Raw genomic sequence first — 22,164 nt, forward strand, 5'->3', positions numbered from 1 at the left:
AATCTTTGTCGCACGCCGCAATTGCTTTCTCTTTCCTCTCGTCCCGACGAAAGCACTGGAATCTAATCAGAGTGGGACAGCACAGGAGAAGAAGGTACGTGACGTGCGCCTCGTGACCTTCAGTACTTTCTCTCTCTCTTTTTTTCATTGATCGCGTAACTTTCAGTGCGATCTTGCATGCACGTGCGGACAGGTTGCGGCCTCCCGTGGTGGTCTCTGTAACACCCGAGCGCGGCATGCTCAAATCAGCCAATGGCTAATACTTGGCCCGTGACGCACTGATTTTTGAGCCTGTAGCGTCACTTGTCGAAAGAATGGAAAGCGAGTTTTCGCTGACTGAAAATTTATGGTGATTTCCCGGCGGCGTGCTGCACTGCAATCTTTGGCTAGCGCTTTCTCGGAAGCCTCCACTACGAATTGGCAGCGTTTTCTGACCATGCTCAAAAAATGTTGCAAGGCCCTTAAAAAAAAAAAAAAAAACTGGGGCACTTTTTGACGGAGCTATGCCTAGTTTTCGAAGACGGGCGACTGCCGCTCCGTAGAAAGAAGCTGATCCGCGACAGTTACCAAGTTTACGTCTTCACATCTGCACTCGTTAAATGAATAACGGCACGTGCACAACACGAACATACAGATAGGGCCCCTTCTAGCCACCCTAGTACAGAAGCGCGGGGGGCACGAGTGAAGAACCCGACGGATCACGCACGTGATCCACACAAATTCGGCAAGCTAAAGAGCGACAAGGCGCGTGCTTTGAAAGCAGCCGAATGTTGCAGTGCTGGCCCTCACTACAACCAAAAGTTAACGTCATTTCTCAACAACTTTTTACCGTGATAGACAGCCGAAAAATATGCATACCTCGAGCAAGGAGTGCCATATACATAGAGTTAATATACAGTATACTAACTCTATGGCCATATATCAGTGAACTCTGCGGTCGTTTCAATCGAACCACCAATTTTTATGTTTTCACTTAATTTCTATTTGAATTTCTCACACGCGCTTAAGTCGTTCAGTCAACCGATCAAGCATGGTTGCGCATTTATCTTGAAGAGCGATCCAGCCACGAAATTCTAAGCGTCGTTTCAAAACAAAAAAATCAAGCAGCGCGTTGTTTTGACTAAAGAAAGGCTTCGTGGTTCTGTAACTGACTTTCTAAAAAAGTAATAACGCTATTGCTATTATTTCTGGCTTGCTCAGTCAGGGGAACATATGACACTTTAAAACTGGAAGAATAAGTTTTGCTGAGTCTATTTTTTCATGAATAGCTGTCACGTGCTTCAAAAAATTACTTCATATTAGTAAAAAAAGCATTGTCCGAACAACGCGTTTTTTTGTATTGTAAACGGACGAAATCATTTATTATTTATCGGTTTTAATAGTTTGCATGAGTTACTGTCTTTGCAACAATCTGACAGCTGATACATGAGTATCAAAACTTGCATAAATATGACCATAGTATAGCGCGAGAACAGAACGACGATGCAGAGACAAGAAGGACACGAGCGCTCGTGTCCTTCTTGTCTCTGCGTTGTCGTTCGGCTATCGTTATGTCATACCAACCAACGTTTCTCCTACCAGTTTGTACCACATAGCCCAAGCTGCCACACTTGCATAGAAACTCGGTGCTCGTTGTTTCACCCGCATCGCCATCGACGACGCGTTGTAGTTGCATATGGCGGAAAAAAGAGAAAATGATGCGCCAAGTGCCGTGGCCGAGCCGACCAAGCTGGTTCCGCAGTTTGCTTAGTGTTTCCTACTCCTTGTCATGTCATCGCACGTACAAATAACCGAGTGCTTCAAGATGAAAAAGCCGAAGAGCTCGCCAGCAAAGGCGGGGCCGGCCTCTACGCCGAAGCGACGCTGTGGCACTTCAAGCAGGTCAACTCCGAGGAAACTTGGACGCTCGACGCCGCCAAATAGTAAGACATTAAAGCGCGAGCTCTGAAAAATTAACATCGTCGCTTACGAATTGTTGTTTCAATCTCTTCAGGCTCCAACGAAAGCAGTCCCCAAAACGTCCACGACGAATCGTGCAGCCAGGCCCCGGTAGATCTCGACAACTTGATCGTCGACGAGTTGCTCTGCTCCCAAGACGTCGTCAACAGCGATGTCATATGGGACTGCAGTTCGCCGCGTAGCCGGCTTGTATCGGGTAATGCGTTGCATTGATTGCTTCGATTCTTTCGAGTTGTGATTGCATTATTCTCATGTCCGATCCTACTCGCAGCGCCTGGAGGATCGGACGTGGAGAGCTTGGTCAAGTTATTCCGAACAAAGGTAAACAAATGCTCGAGGCGAAATTTATTTTTTTTTGACTGGCATAGTAATCGCAGTTGCAACTTTTCTTTCAGTCGAGCCTGAACTTGTTTGTAGCTTCATACGGAGGATGGTTGTTTCGTAGTGAAACTGATACTGCACAGATCTTAACAAGTATTCGCGTAAACTTGATCGCGTGACTGGTGCTAGTCGTTGTTGTGAACATTTTCATGGCTTTCCTATTTACTCTTTCATACTTTTGTAATAAAGCGCAATTCTTTAGTTCATGTTTCCGAGCACTGTTATTAGGTTTTTTTTTTTTTGAACTGTAGTACTTTTACTGGTGTTTATGACCCGTCTTTCATTTTAGCCTAAAGAAATCAAACCAGAGCCATGTCCATTCAGCATCATTGGCATGAACTTTTCAAAGACCCCTGGAAATGCTCCATCACCAAGGTATGGCCAGTTTTGTAATTGTTTAGTACTCCTTAGTGCAGGACTGTAGCATTGAGTTTCATAATAGCTTTGATGTTTCAACGAAGATGTTTGCCTGCGACATTCGTACTAATAAGTTCTGTCATTTCGAAGGCTATAGTTTAGTTCATAGACCTACTTCTAGGTCCTGAGCACTCCCAGTGAACCTGAGGTAATGTCATTGTCAGACTAAAGACTGGGTCAGGATGAGACTAAAAACTCACTTTGTTTTGTTAGAAATTGCTGCTGCTTCTGACTTATTTATTACCGAGTGATTAACATTGGAAGTATGTGCTATTGTGAGGCTCTGACAGCATTTTGTTGATTTAGCGAAATTTTCTTGTTTTAGTTGATTAATACTGCCACTGTGATGTTGGTTCACAGCTTTAAAGCCATGGATTGCACAATGCATCATAGACATGTTGACTGACGTGACCTTATGCTAAGGGTACAAACCATGGCTCGATGTAGAACACCCATTGAGACTTGAACTCAGTCTTTGGCCAGGTTATTATTTTTGTTCAATCGAAACATTGAGGCGTTGTTGTCATAATGGGAACCTTCTGAGTGTGTTTCACTGAGATCTTTTACCGATCAGCTCAGCTTCCTGGCTTTTCATGTTTTAAAACAGCCATTTGGACTAGTTAGGAATCATTCATCCTTAAAGGGCCCCTAAACCCCTTTCGATATTTTCCCAAACATTTCAAGTAAACAAGCGCATCGCTTGCGAAATGCCATCACGATCAACGATGCCACACGCCGCAGCGCTACAGGTAGTGGGCGCGCCACAATTTCGAAAAAACAATAGCTTCTCCTTTCTAGACCCCGCCATTGCCACCGCTAACATGTGTGACATCACCAGTGCAACTCGATGATGTTACCATTTTTTATGCTTGCGATCGGCCGAACGACAACTGACGACTTCGGTTACTCTGCAAACAGCTGTTCACGTGCACCTTGTTGTTCTTGGTCGTCTTGCCACTTGCGAATCGACATCTGGGGCCCGTAACGCAACGCAGGATCCATACCGGCATGATTCGTAGGGGCACGGGCCGGCACAACAGCAACAGCGGCTAGTCAACGATCAGTGCACCCAGATGACACACACAACACAGTTGACAGCGAGCTGGGTCGTCGGAGTGGCGGATCGTGGCAACCGGAAGTAGACGCTGTCTCGAACAGCGCGACAGCGGTGACGTATGGTATGTGAGATGAGGAGGGGCACTCAGCTGGCTCAGCGAAGAGGGGCCAAGCAGTTTTGGAAGAGGGTAGCGTAGGAAAGAGAGCAAGAAGCGATAGTCGCGTTTCCATCATCAAACGCGTGTAACTCCGCTATTACGGCACTGTTTCGAAAAATTCTCACAGCTAAGTGTTCTTTGTAAACATGAGCACAACTTCCTCACCTCAGGTAAATTTCGAGCGCTGGGTGGTTTAGGGGCCCTTTAATGCAAAAAGCGGGAACATTATGCAACACGGACAAGTGTTCTCGTGTTGCCATTCTTTTATCTTATCTCTGTTTTATACTGCGCCTCAATTTTTGCATTTAGAATAATTGTCATGTGTTTTTGCAGTCTGTTGAGTGCGTTGTGTGTTTTAATGTATTCGTGTGTCTTCAAAAGAGATCATCTTTAAACATTCTTCTATGTGTTCTTATGCAAACTTAGGTCTGTCACTAATACAGCCTTAGTAGTTCACTTAAGTGCCACTGAAGCTATGGCAGCATAGCTTCAGCAGCACTTACTGAAGTACGAGCCCATGACAGTGCTGGGCGGGGTATGCTGACCTAAATCCGTCCGTGAATTATTGTAGGAGGAAGAAGGGAAACGGGAGGAAGGCAGCCAGCGCAGCCAGTGCCAAGGCGGTCATGGACCAGATGCAGGAATTGTGGGACATAGTACAGCAGTCCAAGAAGAATGGCTTTGGTCCAGTGGCCGCTGCCGGCGTTTCTCAAGTCTCCGAGGACACTGAAGGTCAGACTGCCCACTTGCCTTTCTTTTTGTACATTTGTCAATAGTGACTCAGTAAAAATCGAGTCTACTACGTGTTTGATATTGCTTGCTCCCACACACTTAAGTTAACTCTGAAAGACTTTTTAAAAGTTTTATTAGTATTTAGGCGAAGACATGGTCAAATAATTCACATCGTAGGTAGAGCAACTCGCTTTGTATCAAGGCAGCTACGGGCAATTACCCACTTATTGTCCTTCTGAATTCTGCCTTTCGTTCTCAATTCGTTACACCCAGCCGTCGCTGGGTTTCTCGAAGTAGTTTAGTTTTACTCTGGTATGTGCCGAAACTCTACTACACATTTTTATTTCGCGAAGAGAGTGGTGCAGGAATACAAGATTCTCATTGCGATTCAGCAAATGCATCAATTAGGTGGCTTTGAAAAGAGCAGGAAGAAAGAAAAGAAAAAAAATCCATGTCGCCGGCACTGTCGAATTCGTAAACACTTAGGGGGGGGGGGGAGATCTTTATTTTCGTTTGCACGGCGTTCCGCTTGCCCGCGATGATGTCTTTCTCAATTTCAGTTAACATGATGCTGTTGCTGTACACCAATGACAGTGTAAGTGCTCGCATCAATTTGGAGCTCGTTGGCTGTCAGATTCCTCCGTAATTTGACCAATAATTTTGTCATCAGTCAATTCTGCACAGAGCTCGAGGTCTTTGTCAGTGTCGGCAAAGCCCTCAAGAATTATCCCGGCTAGAATCGAAACACTGGCAACTTGCTGAAAGTCGAAGGCAACGTCCACTGGTGGAAGTTCATCGCACACGCTGTCGACTGTAGGCAAGACGGCCATCTCAGCGTCCAGTATGAAGCTCGCGTGGCGAAAACAGTTTCGGGGGGTTTATTGTATAACCGCCTTCCACGAGTCTGAAAATGTGGCAATGGCAGACCAGAGGTCAACAGCGAAGCTTTTACCACTGCACAGCACCATGCGGCCTCAGCTGTGACCAGAGGCTAGGCTGGCAACTGATTGGCATGCGCTGGATCGTGGAATTTTCGGTTTCGAAGGTACGACAGCTGCGGCGCGGCGGGTTCTACGGTCCGAAAATAACCAAAATGGTGGTGTCAATAGTGACTTCAAGTCTGCGATTAGCGGTAAAGAGTTCAGAAAATCGGATTGTGAAAGCTATAAATGTCCAGAATTTCGGACTTTGTTGCATTGACTCTATGGGGAAGTTGACGGTGCCACAGATGAGTCCGGGAAATCGGGAATGTCCGCAATTTCGGGTGTCCGAGAAATCGGATGTCGGCTGTATTTGTGAAGTTACCATTGGAACAACATTATACGAACAAGTTTAGCTGTGAGCCATCAAAACGCTCACAAAGAACTCACCAAACCCAAATAGCTATTTGAGGCCCTTTTAGTTGTGACATGTTTATTAGTAGCTCACAGGGTGTCATTTATCCATCTGACTTTATTTCGAGTGTAGCAGTGTCTCTACAAAATGCTACTCATGTTATTGGGTTAAAACTTTGTTCTTGTCTACTTTGCAGATGCTGCTAGCTCAAAGTCACTGTAAGTATGGCCTTGCGTCTTTTTTTTTTTTCACTTTTTAGTCTGATAGTACGAGCAATCAGCCAATTACCCTTTTCATTCAGAAAATAATGCTTCAACGGTGGGGAAGCTTTTCACTGCAAGTAATATTCTGTGTTCACACAAGTGAAATCGGGCAAGTGTAAGCACTGGCCTGCATATTTTGTCTGCTATACCTAAAAAAATGCAGTGGTGATAAATACAGCTATACTCTAATATTACATTATAATAATATATTACATTATTATACACTGTTATTATGGCATTTATATGTTCTGAAATATCAGGCCCATTTCAGGCAATCATTGTGAGTGTTCAAGTTTTCCCTGATCATAGCTTTTTTTGTGGTCCCTTCACAAATGTAATGTTGTGAAATGGGGTCCTGCTCTCTGCCTTTCCCTCTTAATGTTGCTTACCACTGGTGCAAAAGACGATAGTTTAAGTGGATTGCTTCTTCGTTAGGTCTAATTGACCGCTCAAACAATTAGGCCATGATAAGTACAGAAGACAGTACTAACTTCTCTCTTTTTAACTGTATTGTAGGAAGCATGATATAAATTAAAACCAATTATAGGGACAAAGAAGCGTCATCTACATTGATGGGGCTCAAACCCGCAATCTTCAGATTACACATGCAGTGCTTGACCGATTGAGCTACAATGGAAGTCATTTACCTGGCCACTTTGTTGGGTGTTTATCTATGTGCAATCCCTGGGAGGATTAGTCAGTGCCACCCGCAACTGATACGATGAATGTGGAACACACTTTTTATTGTGATTGATTTAATTGCGGTTACTGATTGTTTTGGTGTCTTTTAGTGATGACCCTGCCACAAAAGTGGAAGCGGACACGGTGCCGGAGAGGGACACTAGCACCATTGCAGCGGCAAAAGCTCCAGCAGAGGACCCGGCGGTTATTGTTATTGAAGAAGAAGAAGACTACGACATGCTGTTGATGGGTGACGACAGCATCCTAGTGGCTGCAACGCAAGAAGTCGATGTGTCATCACCAGCCAGGTAATGCTGGAAGGGGCAGGGCCAAGGATTGTTCATTTTGGCGGTTTTGCTTGAAACCTTGTTTCATCCCTGCTGTGACGTATACCTATAGAAAATACATTGTCTGTGCCGTATCCCATTTTCTATGGCCTGACAACCTGCCGAAGAAAAATTTGTACAAAATTTGGGCAGAAATCATTGGTTAGCTTCTACTAGTTACCAATGGGGCTATGTGTGTGCTTTGACTTGTTACTGGCTTGATAACAGAGGCTTTAGAAGTCTGCTTCAAGTGTATGTGTGTGTGTTTTTGCATGTGCGCATTCATGCTGGTCATATAGGGTATTGTTCCCAGGAGATAAGATACCGTATTTACTCCTGTAACGGACGCACTCGCAAGTGAATGCACCCCCAACTTCAGTCGTCAAAATTTGGATTTTTTCCCCCTAAATAGTCCTCTACATTAATCTGCTGCAGTTCCGCTAAACTACACCTGGCACCTCCTTACTCTTTGGATGTCTGCTTTATTTTATTACTATGCCGACCCCCCTTGGCTCGCTCCTTTCCCCCCTTTCGCTCTTTGCCGTGTGCCGTATTGTTTTTTCTTTTTATCTGTGTGCGGCACGTCCCCCATCTTTTTTATTTGTGCGCCACAACAGGGTTCACGAACGGTGAAAGTGTAAAGACGTCGCAGCTGGTAAACACCCAGCGAGCGAAGGTCACGAAACTGCCTACGCCAACCAACGGTCGCTTCCTGAAAGTACGAAACTTTAAGGCTCAACAAGGCGCACACGATTTTCCAGTGTCGATGACAGAATTTGCTGTCACAAAGGGTCATTCATCGCTATCGTGTCGCAGGTTTCTGAAAAACCAGAAAAAATCGCTTGTCACCCAGAAATGATCATGACGATTTCCGCAACATGGTAGCACCCCCAATTCATGCTTTGCTTGTTCTCCGCTCGAACAAGAGCTTCTCATGTGAAAGCGAGGCAACGGTCGTATTTCGTCTTTGATCTTGCTATCGACGGCTTGTTTTTATGCCTCGGGGGTAGCTTGCAGCAATGTTGGTTACTTGCTACAATGTCAACTGCAGCGTCACAGCCGTCATGCGAGCTTTCCGCGAAGTTGGCAAAGTGCGTCGTAGCTTGATAGCTCACGCTTCTGGGTGCCCCTCGAGGTCACAGCAGATACCACTGTAGCAGTAAACGATTGCGAGAAAGGATAGCCACAAAATGCTTCTATGACGTGCGCGGGCGATGTAGGGACAGCTTGCAGAAGATAGCGGCATCAACCACTGAAGTTGAGAAAAGTGCAACAGAGAAGGTGATTCCAAACAGTGTGTGCGTATCTCAATTGCAAAAGGCTAAGCGATCTAAATTTTTTTTTTCATTGCTGCATTTGTTGCTCATCCCGAAAAAGTTTTCATAAAATTTGCCCCGCATAATAAATGCACCCCAAATTTGCTGCGATTTTTCTAGAAAAAAAGTGTGTTCATTACGTGAGTAAATACAGTACTTCAAGATCCAAAACGTCATAATGACAAAAGATCTGGTGGCAGTGCTCGAGCTTTGGTGTGTAATTTTTTGTTTACAAAAAGAGAGAATATAGAAAGTTAAATGTTACAGGTAGTATAATGATATAGTAGATTCTTGTTAAACAGAACTTAAGAAACTGGGAAAGTACTGTTCTATCAAAACATTGATTTCCTAAGAAATATGTACCATAGAGGGGTGCTTCAGTCAAATACAAAACCAAGCGAACTACAGGCAGTTGTCCCACTTACATGATTTTCGTTTAAAAGGGTTCTACTGTTGTCACACAGGTCCCGTTAATTAGGGAGGCGATCGCCGGGCTAATTCCAAGGGTCGAAGTATCGGCCCCCCGAACCGCACCACGAAAGCGTGGACAATTTAAAAGTGGTCCTTTTTGGCGCGCCAGCGGACGCCGGCTGTGGCCCAAAGAACAAGTCAGAGCCGAGAGTTGATAAACAAACAAAATTATATTCTCAATAATGGCAGACCGAAAACAATACACTAAAATGCACACTCCACAATAGTTGCATACAATATGTCACCAATCAAACCAATCGAACAACGTACTACCCAGTACAATCAGCCACACTCAAAACAACGGACACAGATAACAATACACACTACAATGCAGTCGCATGCATTTAACATCTAAGACACTTAAAGACTAAAGAGATAGAAAACCTATTCAGTCCAAAGTCCTTGGAACAAAAGTCTGAATGATACTCTTCCGATTATCACTCACTCAAAGTCCAGCGTTGTTGTCGTTCCGCTGCCCCGAAGTTTCTCTTCCAGGAAACCTCACGTCTTCAATAGGCCACTCTCCGGGCTTCAAACTTCTTCGCCGGAAACACGTCGGCTTCACACACGCAGCTGTTGCCACGCGTCCTCGCTCGATGGCGGTAAACACACGCTCTTGCCTGTAGCTCGAGCCTTCACCCCTCAGGTGGAAATCTTCTTCATCTCCTGCTTCGTCCCTACGGACAAAACCTTCGCCGACTACACGGCGGGATCCCTACGCACTCTGGCGCTCAATTCCGTCTTCTCCTGATCTCTCATCTCGGCTGCTCGGTTAAATACCTTGCGCGCGACATTCCAGACGGTTCTCGTCATTTCGTCGGCGCGATACGCAGCGAAGGCTGGGAAGAGGGCGAGACGGTTGGAATGCCCTCCGCGGCCGATGACTCAACTCGGTATGACCACGCCCCTTTCGTTCTAGAACTTTCGCGGGCTATCTCGGCCGCCGATGTGGGGTGAGGAGGTTCGTCGGCGAAGCCACGCTTCCAAGGGGAGAGCGCGCGCCCGGGGAGCCTTGGATGTTTGTTTTCTTTTTTTTTTTTCTTTTGACCTCCCGGCGTCTCTTCCCCGCGTTACCGCAAGAATTTGGCGGCGCGCCCATTTTTAGCGCTCGTTCTGTGACACTGCCCCCCACTTTAAGAATATTATCTCATAATATTCAAAACCACACAAACGAGCGCGAACAGTCACCACACACTCTCACAGACTGTAACATAGTCCGTCGCTCATGACACGTCACATTCACAATATATCACTCAATACAATTGGACATTACAATGCAATCTCACACACGTGAAATATAACCGCAGGTACATGAGTACAACGCTTCATCACACATTCCAAACAATACAAACGTACAAGGTTCTGTCTTTACAACAATTATACCACACTATACATCACAGCACAAACACTTCGACACTTGTGACACAGGATAACACAACATTAACACAACACATGGCACTCAACACTGCCAAACACGTTCTGATTCGACTTCAGCACTTATCCTATGCATTCCGAGCGGCGCTTGCGCCCCTTTTTGCGGTGCTCGCTCGATCTCTTCTTGTGTTTCCTCGTTCTTTTTCGGCGAGCCTTTTCCAACGACGTGGTCTGAGGCGGCGTCTCAGCCATCGCTATCACTTCTGACACTGTTAACGGGTGATAACGCTCAACTGATCCTGTCACCCGCTTGTTCATGTCACGACATTGGACCTGGCTGGCCGACTCCGTCACCTTTACACTGTCGCTCGGTTGAGGTCGTGCCGACGTAAGTTCAGCTGCCCGGCCCGTGAACTCATTCAACACGATCGTCTTCTCCTTCGCTGTCTTTTGCGCCGCGGCTTCACCTTGGGCTCTAGTGAGATCCGTCACGGGATGCTCCTCCACTGTATCTCGCGGTCGCTGGGTTGGCGAGGGCTCTACCTTAGGGTCTTCTCCCAAACATTCCGGATCATTCGGTCCTCGTGCTCCGGCGATGTTTCCTATGACAAGGTCGTAAAGAGGGGACGTCATGCATAAAGCAGTAACCTTCCCGCTGAAGTACGGGGTTTCCACCTCAATCTCTGCTTCGGGAAGCAGCCGAACCGTACGGTCAATTAGGCAAACCGGTTTCGTTCTGCCTGTCAACTCACTTTCCCGTACCAAATTTCTCCGCACGATAACCGTGGAGCTACCGGTGTCTCTTAACACTGTAATCTTTTTGTCGGCAACTTTTCCAGGCAGCGTTGGCATTCCTTTCGTAACACCGGTTGGCTGTTTTGACATTACAGCACCCACAATAGGAATTTTATCCCCATTCTTCAACTCTACGAATCCATCGGTGACGGCATTATTATCAGATTTCGGTGCCGCTTGCACACAGGATACCTGGTGAGTTAGACTCGCTCCGTTTCGACATGCATCTGCTTTGTGCCCAGTCTGACCACATTTGAAACATTTTACTGCCGTAGGGCTCGTAAAGATTGTTCGACAGTTTTTCGCGCGATGACCCACTCGGTTGCACAGAAAACATCGCGGAATGCTCTCTGGTGCACGCTTCTTTTCTTCGGGAGCCAATTTCTTCGAATCATCGGGACAATCCTTCTTGACCTTGGCCAAATTAGTTCCACCTTGCACTTCCAAGAATTGATCAGCCAATTCAAGCATTCCTTCAAGTGACTCAGCCTTCCTCTCTTTCAAGTACAGCGACAGACTTGGGTGGCAACTAGTAAGAAATTGTTCTTTAATTAGGAGCTCTCTAAGCTCATCGTACTCCTGCGCTGTCCCTGAAAGTTCAATCCATCTGTCGAAATAATGACAAAGTCGGGCGGCATACTGCGTAGCCGTCTCACCATCAGCTGGCTTTCCTGCCCGAAATCTGTCCCGGAATCCTTCTACAGTAAATCTAAATCGCTTCAGCAAAGCAGCTTTCACCTTTGTATAGTTGGCCGCATCGGTCGGCGTCAGCCTACCGTACACACTGAGCGCTTTACCACTCAAGCAAGTACTCAAAGCAGTTGCCCATTGATGCTCCGGCCAATTCTGGCTCCTCGCAATCGTCTCAAATCGGTGAAGGTATGCGTCAAAGTCGTCCTTCCTTTCATCAAACGCTACGAGCAGCGTGCTTGGGTTCAAGCGGAAGCCATGATCTTCCCGTTCGCTGCTTTCAACTCTAGGTTGGACGGGAGTTTCACTTCGCTGTTGCAACCGGAGCCGCTCGAGTTCCATCTCGTGCTGCCGCTGCCGTTCCCTTTCCTCTCTTTCTTCTTTCAGCTGTCGCTCCTTTGCCTCTCTTTCTTCTCTCGCCCTCTCAGCGGCCAGCTTTTCTCTCTCCAGCTCCAACTTCAATTGCTGCTCTCTTTCTTCTTTCAGCTGTCGCTCCTTTGCCTCTCTTTCTTCTTTCAGCTGTTGCTCCTTTGCTTCTCTTTCTTCTCTCGCCCTTTCGGCTGCCAACTTTTCTCTCTCCAACTCCAACTTCAATTGCTGCTCCCTTTCTTCTTTCAGCTGTCGCTCCTTTGCCTCTCTTTCTTCTTTCAGCTGTCGCTCCTTTGCTTCTCTTTCTTCTCTCGCCATTTCAGCGGCCAGCCTTTCTCTCTCCAACTCAGCTGCCAACCTATCTCTCTCCACCGCCTCTTTCTCCTTCTGGCTTACCCACTTCCGTAGTTCGGCACCAGAAAGACCCATCTTCTCACCAAGAGCTACTAACTTTTTTCGATCCATGGTGTCTCGCAAATAAAACCTTGCCGCGTGCAAAAAAGTATCTGCCTAAATCACTCTATCGGAACTCTCTCCTGCACTCGTTAACGAGAACACTGAACAATACACAAAATCGTTCCGATAGCACTATCAACAACTCGAGGCTCTTTCTCACTTCTTTGGACACACTGTGCACCAAAAGGTCCTGTGTCGCGGACGCCAGATTAATTGTCACACAGGTCCTGTTAATTAGGGAGGCGATCGCCGGGCTAATTCCAAGGGTCGAAGTATCGGCCCCCCGAACCGCACCACGAAAGCGTGGACAATTTAGAAGTGGTCCTTTTTGGCGGGCCAGCGGACGCCGGCTGTGGCCCAAAGAACAAGTCAGAGCCGAGAGTTGATAAACAAACAAAATTATATTCTCAATAATGGCAGACCGAAAACAATACACTAAAATGCACACTCCACAATAGTTGCATACAATATGTCACCAATCAAACCAATCGAACAACGTACTACCCAGTACAATCAGCCACACTCAAAACAACGGACACAGATAACAATACACACTACAATGCAGTCGCATGCATTTAACATCCAAGACACTTAAAGACTAAAGAGATAGAAAACCTATTCAGTCCAAAGTCCTTGGAACAAAAGTCTGAATGATACTCTTCCGATTATCACTCACTCAAAGTCCAGCGTTGTTGTCGTTCCGCTGCCCCGAAGTTTCTCTTCCAGGAAACCTCGCGTCTTCAATAGGCCACTCTCCGGGCTTCAAACTTCTTCGCCCGAACACGTCGGCTTCACACACGCAGCTGTTGCCACGCGTCCTCACTCGATAGCGGTAAACACACGCTCTTGCCTGTAGCTCGAGCCTTCACCCCTCAGGTGGAAATCTTCTTCATCTCCTGCTTCGTCCCTACGGACAAAACCTTCGCCGACTACACGGCGGGATCCCTACGCACTCTGGCGCTAAATTCCGTCTTCTCCTGATCTCTCATCTCGGCTGCTCGGTTAAATACCTTGCGCGCGACATTCCAGACGGTTCTCGTCATTTCGTCGGCGCGATACGCAGCGAAGGCTGGGAAGAGGGCGAGACGGTTGGAATGCCCTCCGCGGCCGATGACTCAACTCGGTATGACCACGCCCCTTTCGTTCTAGAACTTTCGCGGGCTATCTCGGCCGCCGATGTGGGGTGAGGAGGTTCGTCGGCGAAGCCACGCTTCCAAGGGGAGAGCGCGCGCCCGGGGAGCCTTGGATGTTTGTTTTCTTTTTTTTTTCTTTTGACCTCCCGGCGTCTCTTCCCCGCGTTACCGCAAGAATTTGGCGGCGCGCCCATTTTTAGTGCTCGTTCTGTGACAACTGTATGTAGTAGGAGTTTAAGTTTGTTGGATTTTAACCGCAGAGTTTAATGACTTATGGTGTTGTGATGCATACTGCAGAAAGTACTCCAAGACGCCAACGGGAGCAAACAAAGGACAGTTGTCAAGTCTGGGCCGCAGCACGGTTTCTATTCTCGATGTCGGCTCACCCACAACGCTCAAGACGCCACCCTTGGCGTCGCCAGTGCACCGTAAGGAAGGTCGTTCCACTCCAAACTGGAACATGGGGGCCACCCGCAGGTCACCACGTCTCTCGATACTCTCTAGCAAACGTACGCCTTCTCCCATGCGGGTTTCATCGGCGAAGACCAAGAAGCCAGCTGAACTGGTGACCCGTGCCGTACCTGCGAATCCCGGTGAAGTTTCGAAGCGTGTCGAACCTGCCAAGACTGCTGCAACTGTCGAGACTGCTGCATCTGGCAAGACTGTTGAGCTGGAGAAGACCGTCGAACTGGTGAGTTGGAACATTTAGATAGATGGACGTGATGGACCGAGTTTTCAATTGCTTCTGTGGATGAATGAAGTCTGGCTCAGTGACACCAGACGTGTTGCTCGTGGTTGAAGTGTAGACGGCACGCCTGCGTGTTGTGCAATTAGTTGTGTTTGAATCAGCTTGCTCTGATTTGCTTAGTGAACAAAGCATTTTCATCATTTTGAAGCTAGTTTTTCTGCAATGCAGTTAGCCCAACTAATGGCACCTAATCACTCTGCAAGAAGTGTGTTCAAGCACGCAGATTGCGTGTACTACAATGCGGAAAATGTAGATTCGTCTCTTTTGATATAAATGCGCATGATAGGTAAGCCCCACCAAGTGCTACTAGGACTTCATTTCCAACGGAAGCACAACAGCTACCACCATTAGTTCTCTGTGCATCGCAGGGAAACACACTTCAATGTCCTGAAAAGGGTTTATCATCAATTTAGTCTGTTGTCGGAATGCGCGTTTGAACCATTTACGTAAGCATCAACACTTATGTATCGGCACCAAGCCTACAATACCGAGCATGCATCACTATGCATACATCTAGAGCGTTCTCTGCCACTTTTGATATGTTGAACACCTTGCCACAATACACCGCGGCATGTGCGCTCTTGCTCATGAGACTGGATCGCTTGTCACATACATACGAAAGTATGCACATCTGCCAAAATCTTTGACTATCTTGTGCGAGCGCCGACTTTTTTGTGTGTCAGCGCTGTACGACGGAGCCAAGTTGAAAACGGGTTGAGCATAAGTGCATGCCCACGAAGCACGCTCAGGGGGGCCCATTGTCTGCTTGGCTCTTCCTTTGTGACAATATCGCCCTGCATTAACTCACTTAGGACGATCTACATTTGTCAGCTTATCTCATGCGAGGGGGCGTGTGACATCTCATTTTCTCGGTTGCTTGCAGATCTTCGGAATATAAGATTCAAGCAAGATGTGCAGCCTGTTCGTCTGAAGTGAGTTAGTGCAGGGCGATGTTCTCTTGAAGGAATAGCCTAGCAGACGACGGGCCCTGCAGAGCACAATTCGCGGATTTGCGCTTACTGTCGCCCCGTTTGCAACTTGGCTTTGTCGTACGGCGCTGACGCACAAAAAAGTCGGCGCTCGCGCTCAATAGCTGAAGATTTGGGCAGCTGTACTTGTATGTATGCCAATAAAATGGCATTGTTTTGAGAATTGTCAAACGGGACGTTAGACTTACAAGGCAGACTGCGTGCTGTGGGGAAAAATAAGAGGTAATGTGTGTCTTATGATGTGTGCGATTCACGCAGCAGTTGTTCTGCCTGCACAGCGTCTTGAGCAATGAAGCTGTAGTGTACATTGCTGGATTTACAAGAATGCACGCATTGATGTGAATCTTGCCCTGGTATGGTGCAGCTCGATTATCCGAGACACTATGACCAACTGTCTCTTGCCACGATGACAGATTTGCTTTGGTAAGCTCCTTCACAGTATGTTTATATAATGCAGTGAAGAGTATGGGCAGCAGATATATAGTAGACTCCCTTTAGGACGAACTTCAAGGGACCACGGTCATTTGTTCGTCTTATCAAAGGTGCCCCAAAAACCAAATGCTAACATACCAAGTATGCCCAAATATATTGCTGGAAAACATTGGATGAAGTATACTTACAATTGGGACGAAAGAAACAAGAAAAAGCACTTATTTGGCTCAGCTGGATAAAAACTATGCTTTCAAGTAGAGTACTTGATTTCACGTTTATATTGTAAATACTATGCTCATGAATAAATTGCTACAACATTTTAATAATAAAACTGTTGCACAATCCTATTTTGATGATTAGAAAAAGATAAAAAGAAAGGGACAAGCACAATTTTCCTTCAAAGAATGAAAAATTCATTCTTCTGACTGTTCACCTTCTGAGAGGCTGTGTTACCGGCTTTGCTATCACTTTTGAATACTCCTCCACTGCATACCGCTACCTTGACAAAGCAAATATATGCCAAGTTGCTTATGAAAGTCTGCAAGCTTTTCTTTGAGGTTTGGATATATTCTGAATTTCTGCTCTCGGTAAACTTTCTGGAACGACATGTAGCTGAGGATTACCGTTAACGCTCCTCACAATCGCAAGCCTTGGGCACACAAAAAAAGACAGGATGCAGCTATATTTAGTGTACAAACTCACCTTCCATTGTCGTGCGCTTTCATAATGAAAGTGGCGCATCACAATTTGCTGCATTTCACTAGGAACAGATATGACGTGCAGAGGCCCTACGCAAAACAATGCAAACTGACCACATGTGCTCAGGCACCGACAATGCATCTGACTCCTCTGATGGGAGCGCTGGTGCCGCATATGTGGTTTTGGTTTCTTGCGATTATAACGCACACACAATCTTTGTTCTCATTTTCACTTTCATTTGGCTTTTTTTCGCTCCCCCCCCCCCCTTTCTCTTGAATTTTCCCCTCTAGCGAAGCTTTTGTGTTCTTCTGTTCTCTGCTGTACTCCAGTTCGAGAACTGAAGATTGCGAGGGGAATACTAAAGGACAAACGCCTTTTGTTGCTTTCTTACCTGATAAAGCCGCCCTTTTCTCCACCTTGTAGGGATTCGAGGCTGAGGCTAGCCGAAGAATCCCTCAGGGAAGAGGCGTGCGCCGACAGGAACCATGTTTGCTCCTCTAAGCCTGGGCCACAACTGCCCGCAGCCAGCGGCTGCTGCATGTCCTGCGCGCACTCGTGGCTGTCGCTCCCATAACCTACATGCTAGGGGTTGGGGAGATACCAGCTTTATGCGCTGACCTTTCTTTTCCACTCAACTTGCTTTCTCCCACCACTTCGCACTTTGCTTACTATTTGCTTTGAGTCTTTGCGCAAGGAAGTCTCTTTTATTTATTTTGCTTTCTCTTGTTCGCCTGAATGCTCTCATTAAGGCTCTTAATGTTCCTTGCACCGGATTCCCATCATTGTCGATCGCTGTGATAGCTCGTCTTAACAGAAGAGGCCTGGTACATGGTTTGTCTTAAGCAGATTTTTTTTGCATATAGTCTATGGGACACCAAAGAAACACTCCTGTGTTGTTTGTGTTAAGCGAAAATTCGTCATAACAGAGTTCATGTTAACAGTAGTTTACTGTAATTGTTGTCTAGTGACATGTGCTGCCGCGAGGGTAAACGTCTTGTGTTAAATTAGTACCACTATTTCCAACTGTTGCGTGATCCCCTTGAGATTCAATATAACCTTGTTTGGCTGTCACAGTTGCTGTCATTCATGAGGTTGTTCTTTCACATTCTGTGTTATGCGGATTGTGTCCGGCAGCTAAGGAAAGGTGTTTGCTTTTCTTATTTTTTCTTAGGCTCCAGCCATCCAAGCAAGCTCGAGGACATCATCAACAGACTTGCTCTTCGAGGATGATGACGAAGACGAGCTTCTCGACCAGATATGTTGCACCTATGAGCAGCAACAACAGTTGGATGCCAAAATGGCAGCTGCTGCTTCGGCGTCTTTGTCGAAAATGTCGACATCGTCTCCAGTTACAACCTCTCGCAGTACGACATTGACATTTCAGTCTGCAACAGTTGTTCCTTCTGTTGCCTCGAAGACCACTGCCTTGCTCATTTCGGAAGCTGAAGCTCCCAAAGCAACGGTAATTAAGAGCTCCGTCAGCACGACTTCTGTGAGGCAAATCGACCAGTCGAATGGTGGGCTTAAAAATGTTGCTGCTCCCACACGCCCCCTATCTCTTCGTGCAACTGTGTCGAAGTCTGCCATTAAGCAGAGCACGGGCTCTACTTCTAAGCCTGGACTCTTACCTTTGTCGAACACCACAAACCAGCCAAAACAGGTAAGCGCACATACGTGCTCATTTCAGCAGGCAAGAGTGATTCTCGAGCAGTGTGTCGCGGCGTCAGCAAAAGCGCCACCGCTCGGCAAGGAACAGTCACCTTCATCAGCTCTTGTCTCCACTGCACCGAAGCTGCGCCTGAGCACAAAGTCCCCTTTGGAGAAATCTTCTCTTGGCACGTCACCTCCTCAAAGCACAATTGTCAAGACTTCATCAAAGAGTGTGGATGCTGCCCTGGACTTCGATGATGACGATTTGGACCTCGCGACACCAGAGGTCATGTCGTGGTTGGAAGAGGTTGAATGTGAGTAATATGATTTCGCTGTAATTTTAAAGTACCTGTAAATATTCTTTCGGATGTCTGACACATTGATTCAGGCTTATAATTAGCAACTCATACTTTTGGTTGCTAGTATATTGCCGACTTCAAAGACAACACACAGGGATATGAAAGGTGCATGCACAATCGTTGAAGTAATGTTTAATGTCATTTTTTAATTATGTGTAGAGGAAAGGAAAGAAATAAGCTTTACTTTTAATAGTACCAGTTATAAACTGCCATCACCATCAATGTTATCAGCTGTTGTCAAGAAAATCCAATTTTTTCTGCAGATGAGAAAAGAGATGACAAATTGTCATGTGCGAAGCCATCACTGTTCATTGCTGCTGTCTCCACAACCTCGCACTTGCTCTCAACTTTAACTCTGGATTCAACAACAGTGTTATGAAAATGAAATTACAGTGTTAACAACAGTGCTAACGACTGGTGCAAGTCGCCGCGACTCTCCATCACCCAATGTGGAGAACATTGAGATCTGTTACACTCAGTGTTTTTGTAATGTATTTGTAATGAAGCATAGCCACCATCCCAGCATCATTACTTTAAGTGCTCTTGTCATGTTCCTGTTGTGCATCCGTAGCCGCTCATTTGGGCATAACTCCATCTGTCCTACGGCACATCATGTTCTAACAAGCAGAAGTGCTTTTCCATATAAGCGCATACAATACTCTCATCAGGATTCTCGCATGCCATCGCTGGGTAATAATTGTTTTGAAAGACGCCTGTAATGTTGCCTTTGTGTGATTTGATGCAGGATGTGTCATCAGAACAAAGCCGACAACTTTCTTGAAATTATGCACTGATAGCAAGCTTGTGGTGGTGCTGAACCATTTTTAAGATAATGCGTTTATTACGTAGCATGGTTGCATATGAGGCATATTCTTTACTCATTCTGCATGAGAGACTAAACATCAACTCAACTTGGCTTCCTGCGTAATTTTGTTGCAGGGTCACGATTTCATGCGAAGGTTTAGCTCCATCGAGCCTATAGTAGAAACAGAAGAGGCATTTATGTCAGTTTTCAAATATTGGGGCAGAATTCAGTGTGCTTAGGTGGCAATTTGTTATGCTTTATTGTACGTTAGTCTGATCGTCCACCAACCATTATTGAATTATCCTGTTGAGAATGTGGGCGGTCCACTCTTCTAACCACTGCCAAAGCACATATAATGGCATTAATATAAAAAAAAAGTTTCACAATAATATGTTGCTGCGTATCTTATGCGCTTTATCTGTACAATCATTTCTCGCATTATGCTGCAGCTCAGCCCGTACTAGTCAAGCGCTGCACACCGGAGGAGATTGCCAAAAAGCGAGCAGAAGCACTTCGGCGACGCCGTCTCAGGGAACAAGAGTCGAACATGTGGAAAGGTCGCCTGCGCATGTCGAAGTGAAAGTCTGTCACGGAATGCGCGATGCGCTCAAGCAGATGCCGACCAACGTTGAAGAACCAGCAGACGTGCAGCTACCTTGCCCCAGTCGATGCATCTGGGACTGCTCCAGTGGCATTGTGGCTACAGGGTGTTCTACAAGACCATTAGGAGCAGCGGAGTTACCTAGGTTCTGTGCCTACTTGGAGGGTCTCTGAAAGTGCATTGCCAAATGTGCGTCGTACTTCGGTGAATGTTGGCCAACGTTGAAGAACCTAAATAGGTGCAGCTGCATTGCACAAGTCGTAGTGCCACTACTTGTTCTAGTGGCATTGAAAACAGCATGCTGTACAAGGCCATTAGAAGCAACCGAAGTGACTCAGTTTCTGAGTCTACCTGGAGAGTGTCTCACAGGGAAAACAATGGCATTGAGGCGATAAGTCACGTTTGCGGCAGTGTGAGTGACGCTGAAAGTGCTTTGAGTAGAGAGAACATGTGTCGTATACTGTGCGAGTTGCACTTTTGTATAATGCTACCATTTTATTGGTGGTACATTCCTGTTTTGTTGGGCTGCCTGAAAGGTTGTGCTGTTCGGACCACATTGCGTGGTGTTTCAGTGACTTGCATAGGAGGGCCGGGGTGAATGCCTCGAGCATTTTCATCGGCGTAGTTCACGAGCCTAGTGTTACGTGAACAGCACTTGGCACCCGTGAACACACATTGCGAATAGCTTTCGAGGAGTTGGGATGAAGAGTGTTTCGACTGGACATCGAAGGAAGCCTGCCTTTACTGCCTCCTTGAACGATAACTGCAGCTGATGAGATAACAAGTGACACTTTCCATATTGTGCTCCGCGAAACATCGCGCCCTGTTCTCTGTGGGTCTTGCTGGTGCTAAGAGATGATTGTGTCTGATTGATTTTCTTTCTATTTTCGGTGCGAGGGCAAGTGTTGCTCTGCCGTTTTTCTTCCAGAACTGTACCGATCAATTTGTTCAAGCGTGTTGTGCCATTGCAGGATTGTACAAGAAAGGCATGATGGCCACCTGTGTTTCACCCAGAGGTTAAATTCCCATGGGAACCTCATCTATCACAACTTTTTTGCTGTAAAGATCGACACTTACGCAGAGTCTAGTAATTAGCTTGTGATGTGTATCATTAAGAACTTAGTGCTGTTGCTAAGAGCTTTGTGTCACATGCCATAGGCTTCAAATGCCATTAAGATAAATTTTTTACAGAATGTGCTTTGCAAAGAAGTGTCTGCTAGGCAGACATGTTCTTTTTGGACTTCCAAAAGAGTTGTGAGGTGCCTTTGAGTTCTGCTATTTGAGGCGGTCAAAAGTACGTGCTGGTGACCCAGCCAGAAGGTGTCTGTTGCCGTGGTTTTTGACTGGCCCTGTTTATCAAAACAGGGTGATACCCTAGTCTTATTGTCGCATACAGCAGGAGTCGCTCACTGTGATTCTGCTTTTGCTCTTGCGTACGTTGGGTCACATCAATAAGTTTTCAGCGAACATAACAAGGTTTTTGAACAAGTTTTCAAGGGAGCCCCCTACAGTTATAACAACCATCTCTCTAATGCTCGGCACGTTGTCATACTACGTGTTATTTAAGTGGTTTAGACAGTCTGTTATTGCATGTGGTTGTATTTTCTTTACCTTGAGCAGCTGAACTTAAAACTTTAGAGTGGTTTAATTTCATACAAGAGGTTTGTCAGTAAATGGTGTTGTTTTTGTACCTTTAGTTCTCAGTTCAGTCTCTACACTTCCACTATTGTGTACAGTGCCCTAGATTGAAATACGATACTTGAAGCCCATGCTGGGCCAGCACTTGTGACAAAAGTGAGTGATGGTGTTCTATGGACAATAATCGCGCTTTAAAAATGTTATCACCCTCATCATAGTACTATTCCATATTTGCAGTGTGTAGCTCTCCACGGCACCAAGTGGTGTAACAGGCATCATTGTTAGTAGCCACGTCACGTACCCGAAATGTCACATTTGAAATCGCACGAAC

The 22,164-nt window shown here is 46.2% G+C and overlaps 1 protein-coding gene across 1 annotated transcript; it reads left to right on the forward strand.

Annotated features, from left to right (window-relative positions):
• The first annotated feature begins 1,623 nt into the window (after positions 1–1,623).
• On the forward strand, positions 1,624–20,615 carry LOC119168482 (uncharacterized). Its single transcript, XM_037419883.2, has 10 exons — positions 1,624–1,922; positions 1,994–2,155; positions 2,231–2,280; positions 2,630–2,715; positions 4,543–4,703; positions 6,235–6,256; positions 7,093–7,290; positions 14,210–14,603; positions 17,952–18,744; positions 20,044–20,615. Exons 1-10 carry the CDS (start codon positions 1,769–1,771, stop codon positions 20,172–20,174), a joined length of 2,151 nt encoding a protein of 716 aa, XP_037275780.2. The 5' UTR covers positions 1,624–1,768; the 3' UTR covers positions 20,175–20,615.
• Positions 20,616–22,164: the final 1,549 nt, after the last annotated feature.

Source organism: Rhipicephalus microplus, chromosome 6 (assembly GCF_043290135.1).
Source record: "Rhipicephalus microplus isolate Deutch F79 chromosome 6, USDA_Rmic, whole genome shotgun sequence".
Classification (NCBI taxonomy): Eukaryota; Metazoa; Arthropoda; class Arachnida; order Ixodida; family Ixodidae; genus Rhipicephalus; species Rhipicephalus microplus.

What these genes read in the sequence shown, in the direction of transcription:
- LOC119168482 (XM_037419883.2), top strand. Translation starts at nt 1,769, where the DNA reads ATGTCATCGCACGTACAAATAACCGAGTGCTTCAAGATGAAAAAGCCG. An exon ending in TCAAGTTATTCCGAACAAAG is followed by an intron (nt 2,281 to 2,629) that starts GTAAACAAATGC and finishes CTTTCATTTTAG; the next exon opens with CCTAAAGAAATCAAACCAGA. An exon ending in GATGTGTCATCACCAGCCAG is followed by an intron (nt 7,291 to 14,209) that starts GTAATGCTGGAA and finishes TGCATACTGCAG; the next exon opens with AAAGTACTCCAAGACGCCAA.